Here is a 10,272-nt window from a genome sequence, read left to right on the forward strand (position 1 = left end):
AGGAAACTAAAGTAATGAGAAGATAGCAGCCTGAATATAAGAAGGAGACAAAAAGTGGTAATGTGATGCTTGCATTTGAAGCTGGTAAGAAGCAGTCCAAGTAGAGTGGAATGTTTAATCAAGTCTTCAACTTTGGTCTGGGGATTTTGACAAGAACCCAAGAATTTCCTTTAATGTCTGTGCCTGTATAAAGTTTTATAAGCCACCACTCAATAGAATACAACCATTCCTTATAAAAGGAATGTCTTATAAAAGACTGTGAGGAGGGATCCTCAAACTAACAATATGACAGCAGATAAACATGTGAGTACGGAGCAGAATGAGGGCAAATATGTGCTGGAGTCCAGTGACCCTATCTGTGACAATGAATGGATGAACAAATGACTGAGTGAGCAGGTCTTTCAATAATACTAACAATATTATTCTAGATCAAATGAGTTAGCAGAATTTTGGATTAGATTCTCATGAACTTAAGTCTAGATAGAAAATGGTTCTTTTTTTTAATTAGTTTTTTAATGCATTTTCTACATCGCTACAGATAGAAAAAAAAACCCAAATCAAAATGAAGAACATTAATACAGTGCAAAAATAAACATACAATAATAATATAATACAAAAAAGATAATTGAGAAAGCACCCAAATTGAAGACATGTAAAATTAGCATCCACCCCAAGCCCCGCAACAAAAAAAAACTCCAGACCAACCACAACACAATATAGAGAGTATAAATCAGGACATTCAAACCCCCAAAACTGTAAATACACTTAAAAACAGAAGATGATAATGCCTACTACCAAAAAAAAGAGCTGAAAGCAAGGGACCGAAACAAAAAACCTTAGTTAAGAGGAAGGTTATTAAAGTACTCAATAAAAGGTCCCCAGACCTTATGGAACTTTATATCCGAATTAAGAACTGAATAATGAATCTCGATTTTACCCTAATATGAGTCCTCTTTGTGATAAATGCAAAAGGGGCGAGGCCTCTCTTATTCATATGTACTGGTTCTGTCCTAGATTGGAGAAACTTTGGAAAGATGTCTTCATAACTTTATCTTATATTCTGAATCACCACCTAGAACCTAACCCTTTAATTGCTTTGTTTGGTTTTTTGGGTGAGACAGATTTACGTCTGAGTTCGACTAAGTGTCGAATATTATCTTTTGCTTCTCTCCTGGCTAGACGTTTAATCCTCCTTAGATGGAGGGATGTTGCCCCACCCACGCATGCTCAATGGCTTAATGATATTATGTCCTGTTTAGACCTTGAAAAAATTCATTATTCAGTTCTTAATTCAGAAAATAGTTCTTAATGCATCAACAAATGGATGGTAGTAGGACAAAGACAACGCAGTTTCTAAAGTAAAATGTGGATTGGCTTTCCTAAGTCAGATAAGGGATCACTAGTTTGTTATTTTGAATATATCAAGATGTTCACACCAAAACCATTAAGAAATTAACATAGGTTCAGCTACTGGCTATGCATTCAAATCATGATCATAACTTAAAAATGACAACTAATTCATTTTAAATAAGTACTTGAATTAGTATTTATAAAAAGCAAGTTTGTCTATAAGTAACTTAAATTCAGATGTCATGTTAAATTCTTGAAAAGTATCTAAAAAAATGCAATTGATAGGTCATAACATTTTTTTGGAAGATAATGTATTTTATCCTGTTTGCACCTGAGACTGTTTAAACCCCCAAATATAATTACTTTGCCCACACACAGAAGACTGAACCATTGTGACAGCTATTGTACTGGTAGATAAAACATCTATGTTGGCTACATCACTCATCTTTCTCTTCCTGTTAGTATAGGTCTTGTCACATTTAAGCAGCTTTAGGTGCTCAATCCACTCCTTCAACAAGATTAAATCCCTCATGAAACTGAATTGTAGTGTCAGTGAAAATACGTAGCATGAATGCTCCATTGGTGTCTGGTGCAAAGGTACTTGGAATGATTACATAGTGTCCTGGTACAAGTTTGCTGCGGAGAGTTATGCTTCTCTGGGCCACGTAGGCTCCTGAATTTGAAACTTCTGTGCAATGGGTAAAATGCTGTGCAGTTAGAACTTTCTGGGGGTTGTAAGACTGTCAAAACAAAAAGGACATTACATAATTTAGTTCAGGTGTCTTTCCAAAATTCCAAAAAAAAAGTGCTGCTATTGTTATAAAGTAGAATAATAAAATATGAACTCTCTTTCAGAATATTCGAGAAAGGTTAGGAATCAACATGTTTGTTTGTGGATAACTGTTCTCCACAGCTGGCTCAACCAGATGCAAGTTTGTTCAGGCTAGAGTAAATAAAAGGCTGTTTGATATTGATGGCATACTTACAGACAAATGTCACTGCCTTCCGTGTCACATTTTCTTTCAAGGCAACAGAAACTAACTACTGCATGTAGAAACAGAGAAATGCATTTTAAAACATGCAATTTCTCTACTCAGTCATGTGAACAAGGATTCAGTGCTGAACATATTTAAAAGAAATGTTTCTTTGCATAATTCTCAATGAACATATCTACATGAGGCACTGAATCTAGAAAGCAACATTCACTGTCTTCGATCCCTACCATCCATGCCTTGCCATCTGCTTGCAAGAAGAATCGAGCAAGAATCATCAAGCAGGAGGTTCAGAAGTCTGAAGGCTCCCACTACCAGGTCCAAGAATAGTAACTTCCTTTCAACTATTTGGTTCTTTAACTAATCTGCACAATCCCTATCACTACTTCGGCATAGTATTCTATACACAAGAGATTATTCAGATGCTGGAAATCTGAAGTAGCACACACAGGATGCTGGAGGAACGCAACCTGTCTGGCAGCATCCATGGAAATGAACGAAGAGTCAAAGTTTCAAGCTGAGACCTTTCTTCGGGAGTATTATATACGTTCTATGACCACTTTGCACTGCAATGGACATTTTTTGGTCTAATTTTGTTCTTGTATAATTGATGTTCTTATCAGTAATGTGTCTCTAATATTATGTGACAGTGATACTACTGCAATGAAGTCTTTCATTACTTATGTCCTAATGCATATGACAGTATACTTGAGTTTGTCTTTGACTTACCTGGTAAATCTGAATTCCAATGGGATTCATTGAGATTCCAAGCTTCCTGTTTATCCTTTTATAATTCTGAATTAAGCAGATAAGAATAGAACATGCCCCATCTTCATGGTATCCATTACCACCTATATAAACATCTGAGAAGTGGCAACACAGCAAAAAATTGTTTGTGTAATTCTCCATCTAGCTAAACCACCAAGAGAACAATAGTACTAACTGGGCAATTGAAATAAAAATACCCATATTTGTATAATTTTAAAAAACATATGTAAATTGATAAGTTTTGAGTGAAGGCAAGTCAAAGAAAGTATGGTTTATGTTTGCACGTGCCTTTGTTACTTGAAAGGTAGAATGATACTGTTCATACATTAGCCATTCATGCCAAGGTTGAAATTTTATCCAGGACAAGAAATGAAATAACCCTGCACTAGAATGGAGGTGGATAGTCTGCCATAATCCAGTGACCTGCTTATCACATTTAGATCTACGAATTAGGAACTTCAGTAGGCCACATGGCCCTTTGGGTTTGCTCTTGTATTGAACAAGATCATGGCTGATTGGAACCTCTGCTGTCTTTTCCAAACAACCTGGTAACCTATCACCCCTGGTTTGTCAAAACTCTGCCTTGCCTCATATTCAAAGACTATGCTTCCAATGCACTTGGAGAAATAGGATTCCAAAGAATCACAACACTCCAAGAGAAACCACCTTATTCGTCTTATAGTATGGGCAACTATTGTGTATTCAATATTTCAGTAATATTTGAGTAATATTGTGAATTTATGGTTTGACTTAGCATTCTTGGTCATTTAAGTAATGCATGCAGGTTTTATGTAAAAGTACATAAATGGCATACGTCATCATGCCACCTTTCAACTAGATTTTATCTTTTGGAGTTGCAAACCATAACAGGAAAGCACTTATTTATATGGTGAGCATTGGATATCATCAAGAACTCAGGATTCATCTTACTCTAGAGTGAGAACTCTTTGAAGGAGACACAGTGGCCTCACAGCCTCAGCAACCCGAATGCAATCTTAACATCCATTGCTGCCTTTGGGGAGTTTGTATGACTTTCATTTTCCTCCCATTTCTCAAAGGCATGCTGCTTGGTAGATGAACCATATATTGTAAATTTTCCCTAATGTACCTGAGTGGCAGGAGAAGTTGTGAGTGGAAATACATGGGGCAATGGGACTGCTCTGATTACTGGGCTGAATGGTCCCTTATATCTCAGGAATTATGTCATGAAAGATAAGGATCTAAAATACTAGGACTTCAAGGGAGTATGGTTCTCATTGCTGCAGGGAGGACCGTGTAAACTTCCTGTATGATCACTATATGGACGCTGAAGCCATTGTGCATGTTTTCGGAAACTAAGGTCAAGCTTTACACTGCGATGAGATGAAGCTGCCTGATTACTATCCAATTATTTTTAATTATCAGGAGAATATAGGTGCCAGGAATCCTGCAGCTGGTCTGTTTAAGGACTCTGTTGTCATAATTCTTGCTACAGAAGCTTGATTATACCAATTCTGCGGATGAATTTCTGGACTGTACAGCTCTCCCAACTTTGGAAAAGCATCTACAAATTTTAAGATATCATACAGAACAAATGTGTTATTTTGGATCATTTGACTTAGGCTACTGGAATTTTGGAGTCCTGTCCATGCTGACCAATGATCAGATATTCACCATAATCAGAAACCAATCTGCAGCGGCAGTTCCACTCTTCATATAACAGGTTGGAAATAATGAGCTGTGCACACTCTCAATTTCTTTCCCCCCAGCTATTACAAATATTTTCCCTTCTTGTTTATAGCCAGTTCAACATTGAGAACTAATTCTGACCTGCTTCTAGCAGTATTATGTGCTGTGGGTTCCAAATCATAACTCCATTTGCAAAACAAAATCCTCCTCTTGCTTCGGGTTTGTTTCCTAATGCGACAAATCTGCATCCTTTCTGCATTGACAGGAACTTCCTGTCAATTTTCCTCACTTATTCTATCCAAAACTCACATTATTTTGAAGCCTTTCATCAATCTCTCTTTTATCTTTTCTACTTCTCTATTTTCTTCATTCAGCTGAAAACCGCTTCCAAATTTTCCTCAAGTTTCAAAAAGAAACTAATTTGTGAAGGACAATTATGCTTAACTGCTTGAATATTCACATTTTACTTTGATACTTAATTATTTATCAATTTAAATAAATGCCCCAGTTACTTTAACCAATATTCACTTTGTGATGATCTGTGATTTTATATTGGGATACCAACAAAACTGAAAACTTAAATTCTATATAATCTCTACTGGAGATTCTTTTGGCAATTGAGTAAACAATTAATTGAGGTAATTAATTTTAAGATGAACAAGGATTGCATTTAATCCTAATAATCCTTTCACTCCAGTCACTAAAATATCAGAACAATTTACATTAAATATTTTGTTTTTGTATTTCACATTTCTTTCCCACTGAAGTATGAGAAGAGCTTTGAAAAGGACCATCTGATCAGAAAACAGCTCTCAAAATTAAATACCGGGATGTGGGAATTCCTAGTCCATTTGGAGTTTCCGGTAAGTACAGAAATTCTCATTAAAAGAAAATGGAAGTGTTTCTGGAAACTGTTCCATTGAGAAATGATACAAGTCAAAAAGGTGGGGCAAGATGTTTTCTAGGTGTTTCACTGATAGATGAAGGATGGTATGCTGTTCCTTATGGTGAAGGAGGTTTCTAAATCAAAGGCCAAGACCCTCAAAGAGTCAAAGGTGTCATTGCAAAAAAAAATGGTAAATCAAACATTTGTTAATTGAGAAACAAATATGTTCTAGTGGAGCATATCCTCACATGATAAAACTTCCTCCATGTTCAAATTTTTAAATCTTTTAAATATTTTTTTCTTGCAAACCATAGATTTCCTTCCCACACTCATTCCTTCATGGTCTACATTACTTATTTCGAGTGTCCATCCCGTATTCATTCTCCCATTTTCTTTTACTATATTTTTATTTCAGGATTTTGTTCCGTTTATTTCCAAGTAGAATTAACATCAGGTTAGCTGAACATTCAGCCATTTCATCTCTGCAGCTCTGTTCTTTTCTAACTCAACCATCTAACCCTATGATCATAACTATTTCTTTTTCCTTTTTATAGTTACTCTTGGCTACCTGCTGGCAGTTTTCCCATAAGACACTGATTGCTGACTACTTACCTTTTATTTCTACTCCTGACATAAGCTAGTTGAAGTTCTGGAACTTTTTTTTTCATTTTCCCCCTCATCTAGTTATTTGCCTTTACTTTCTTTTATTCAAACTTATTGTCAATTTTCTGATTCCGTTAGCTTTTGGGAAAATATTTTTTTCCCAGTTGAGCGGAAGAGCTTCCATAGGGGCATTGGAATGTCATCATTTTCTTCTGTAGAACGTGGCAGCAAGCCTGGCATTCAGACAATTAGGAATCCACCTTCTTGAAGTGGGCTGTTCAGCTGCAGGCTATAGAGCAGCAAATGAAAAACGGTAATGTATTTCCATGTCAAGATGGTGTGTGACGTAAATGGACAATTTGGGGTTCTGGTGTTCCTGTGTGCGTGCCACCATCGACCTCCGAGGTGAAATGAGTCACAGATGCTGTTGACAAAGTCTTAGCAAGTTACTGGTATCCTGTGGTCCAGTGGTTGTGAGAATGAATATCTAAGCTGCTGAATAAATTACAAGTGACTATGCCAGATTACCTTTTAGGATTTGAGAAGTGGATATGGAAGTCTATTCTTACCTGTTTTTGTGATGGTTATAGGGTATTGAGGGTTACAACTGTACTTGTTCATATTATTTCTGCATCCACCTGCATTGCATCCAGTCACCCACCGACATTTTACCTCCTTCAAGCTGCCAGGATCTGTAATCAGCAGAAAATGTCAAACATGTTCTGAGAGATAGCCTCCATTGCTTAAATACATTTGCAAGCAGGCACACATATGTTACAAGATACAGAAGCAGAATTATGCTGTTCAGCCCAGTTTCAGCAATTTCTATAACTTGGAAATACCACTTTTAAAAAATAGCTGTACTTGAATATACTCTGTATATTAAAGACATACAAACCTGCCAAATTGAAACTCTTACATGCCGTTTCAATATTCCCAATTATCTCCGAAGAGCAGAAATAAACTAAACAATGAGCAGACGATGTTTTACAGGGTTGCAAGGACAGGGCAAAAATGTGGAGTTGATCAGATCAGCTATGATCTTCCTGACGGGCAGAGGAGGATTGATGGCCCAGATACCCTACTCCTGGTCAAAGGTCTGACATATTTCTGGATAAATAATGAACACATACTTGCCTAATTAAGTGGTACATAACAGAGCGTTTAGTTGCTTTGAGGTTATCTGGAGCAAAGTAGAGCGCAGTGGTGACCTGCACTGAGAGCATAATCCCTTTTTCGTGGTCAGGTTCTTGCCAACTGTCACAACATAGGTGTTACCTGATGTGGTTTTGTCCTGCAATTTGCATGCTCCCTTAATCTTCTTCCTCCCAAGCTGCTGCCTCATCCCTCTTTTCCAGAAGGAAGTCTGGCAATGGTCACTGTGCCAATTATACACAGCAAGAAACCTTCTGGCTGATTTACTGTCAGAATTATGGTTTAGACAATGCCTGATCAGGCTTTGAAGATTGATCCTAGCCAACCTGACCCTCCACATGTCTCCTCCAAAAAGCTCCTTTAAAATTGTTAAATGTTTATTTTCTGACAAAGGGTTTTGCCCTGATGTTAGCTCTCTTCCACTTTCTACAGATGCTTTCTGATTTACTGAAAGTTTCCAGCATATTCAGGGTTCTTTATCCAGTATCTGTAGTTGTTTCTGATGTTCTTTAAAAAAAAATAGGAGGAACAATTCTCCCCTCCCACCACTTCATCAAGAATGAACTTCTGTCATTACCTGCACCTCCATCACCATCAAAGTCGGGACCCAGTGTCAAAACCGTGATATTCGCAAACTTTTGGCAGAAGTCATCGAATCTCATCCTATGAAATAAACATACTAGCAGTGTTTGCAGTAGATATGTCAACTTTGCTACAAGTAGTGCATTAAATAATATAAAGATCATTATCTGAAGTATCCTACCAGAATTCACCATCATTCTTCTTCGTAAATCCAAATGATTCCCTAGTCCAGATTGGGATTTGATTCCACAGAGGGGAACTTTTGAAAAGAATTCATATTTTGCTAATTAATAACATCTCTTTCTAAACATTTCAAGGCAATCAGATTACTTCTTTCAAAGAAGTATTCAGAAGATACTGATTGAAATAGCAAATTAGAAATTTAGGTTTGCAGAATGGCATCACATTCCAGAGTATTAAAGGACTGTTCTATACATTAAACACTATAGTGATGACTATGCTAGAGAAGAAAATATTTGTCTTGTGATATTTCATAAGTATTCCATTTTTTTTATTTCTGAATTTCTACCTGCCTTGGTTTTAAAATTTGTTGATAATATTTTTTCCTCATTTAAATCATCATCAGCTAATATTATCAGTAGAGTTCTATGTAAAAAAAGCTGAGAAATACCACGATTAAAACATTAGTAATCAGAATTAGAATCACCAGCATGTGTCGTGAAATTTGTTAATTTAGCAGCAGCAGTTCAATGCAATACATAATATAGAAGAAGCGGGAAAAAAATAAAATAGTAACAAACAATAAATAAATAGCTAACTAACTAACTAACAGTACCTAAGTCAAACATTAGAGATTAAAACTCAGCTTCCTGCCAGTTCAGAGTTATACTGATCATCATCCCTGTTTCTAAAGATATTGATCTGGGGGTTAGCTATGTGTCTGGCACCCGGTTAAAGAAAAATTAATGCTTATGAAGGAATTGCTTTTACACGAGGGATCAAGCATTAGCATATTTAAAGAAGATTTCCTTTAAGCCATCCCGTTCCTGGGCACCTCTAGGATCAATTCCCCAACCTTACCCATGAGCCATGTTTCATGAAGAGGTGCACTTAATTATCATTCAAGATATGCTATGTTGGTGTAGGAAGCATGGCAATAATGGGGGCTGCCCTCCCTCCAACACATCCTTGGACTGTGGAGATCATTGCACCAACAATGCCTTTCACTGTATCTTCCAATGTACACGTGACAACTGAAGTTAAACTCTTATCTCTTACTTGCCTTTATTGCATGGATGGAAAGGTACTGCTACAAGTACACAAGACACTTCTTATGTCATGGCTAGAATAGTGTGTACAGTTTAAGTCACCACAATACATGAATAACAAGGTTGCACAGGAGATTTGCAGGACTTTTCTAGAGGAGCTTGAATACTGCAATACTGCGGAGGGAAAGTAACATCCAAGGAGCGTGGCACAGCAAAGTGTGTCTTTTTGATTGGTATGTTTGCAATAAAGTGTCCTTTGACACCACCTCAGTTCAAGAAACATTCAAAAACGTAACATTTTTGCTTAAATAAATTGTGGAGTGGTAGGAATTATTGTACATGATATTCTGAGAGAATGGAAAGAAATACGACTCAAGGTTTGAAGAAAAGCATACGATGATTTTAAAAACTCCTACAATGGTTACAAGAACTCCATTGTTACAAAGTGTGAACAAGTGCTGTCTGAAGAGCGATGGGTCAGTTGAGTGCAATGTTGCTCAATGCAGAAGAACTCTAGGTTGATGAAAACATTATGAGAGTATTCACACTAAAATAAAATCTCCGCATAAATCCAAGTATCCATGTATATTTTAACTTTATGCCGAAAACAGAATTCTTAGTTTATAAATGCCATGGTGAACCAAATATCACTATTAGTTCAGGCTCTGGCACATTATTATTACAGAAGAAACAAATCTATCACTTACACCTTAAGAGAGTTTATATAAATTAAATGCAGGGAGAGAAGAAGAATTTGAGCAGATATTAAACAAAAGTCTATTTCTGAACAGCATGGACACGGTGGCCATGGTAGCCTTCTTTCGATGCTATAAATTTCCAAGATCCTCTATATTGTAATACCAAATGTACACATAAAAATACTGCTCATTTACTTATGAGATATCAAGTAGCAGATGTACAAGGCTTTATGCAACTTAGAATCAATGTTTAGCAAAAAAGGATATTGGAAGCTTGTGAAGCAACACACACAACAATTTGGAGGAACTCAGCAAGCCAGGCAGCGTCATTGGAAAAGAGT

The 10,272-nt window shown here is 36.7% G+C and overlaps 1 protein-coding gene across 1 annotated transcript; it reads right to left on the bottom strand.

Moving 5' to 3' along the window:
• Positions 1-406: 406 nt before the first annotated feature.
• On the bottom strand, positions 407-8,090 carry LOC132395989 (calpain clp-1-like). The gene is made up of 4 exons (XM_059973253.1): positions 8,000-8,090; positions 6,837-6,959; positions 3,072-3,205; positions 407-2,090 (listed from the first exon to the last, which is right to left on the bottom strand). Exons 1-4 carry the CDS (start codon positions 8,082-8,084, stop codon positions 1,848-1,850), a joined length of 585 nt encoding a protein of 194 aa, XP_059829236.1. The 5' UTR covers positions 8,085-8,090; the 3' UTR covers positions 407-1,847.
• Between the last annotated feature and the right edge of the window lie 2,182 nt (positions 8,091-10,272).

This window comes from Hypanus sabinus, chromosome 6 (assembly GCF_030144855.1).
Source record: "Hypanus sabinus isolate sHypSab1 chromosome 6, sHypSab1.hap1, whole genome shotgun sequence".
Taxonomy (NCBI): Eukaryota; Metazoa; Chordata; class Chondrichthyes; order Myliobatiformes; family Dasyatidae; genus Hypanus; species Hypanus sabinus.

Bases quoted from the DNA above. Each gene is read 5' to 3' on its own strand.
- LOC132395989 (XM_059973253.1), bottom strand. From the start codon at position 8,084: ATGAGATTCGATGACTTCTGCCAAAAGTTTGCGAATATCACGGTTTTG. The intron at 3,206-6,836 runs GTAAGAATAGAC...GCCACTTCTCAG, and splicing joins TATAACCATCACAAAAACAG to ATGTTTATATAGGTGGTAAT. The intron at 2,091-3,071 runs GTAAGTCAAAGA...TTGTTTTGACAG, and splicing joins TTGGAATTCAGATTTACCAG to TCTTACAACCCCCAGAAAGT.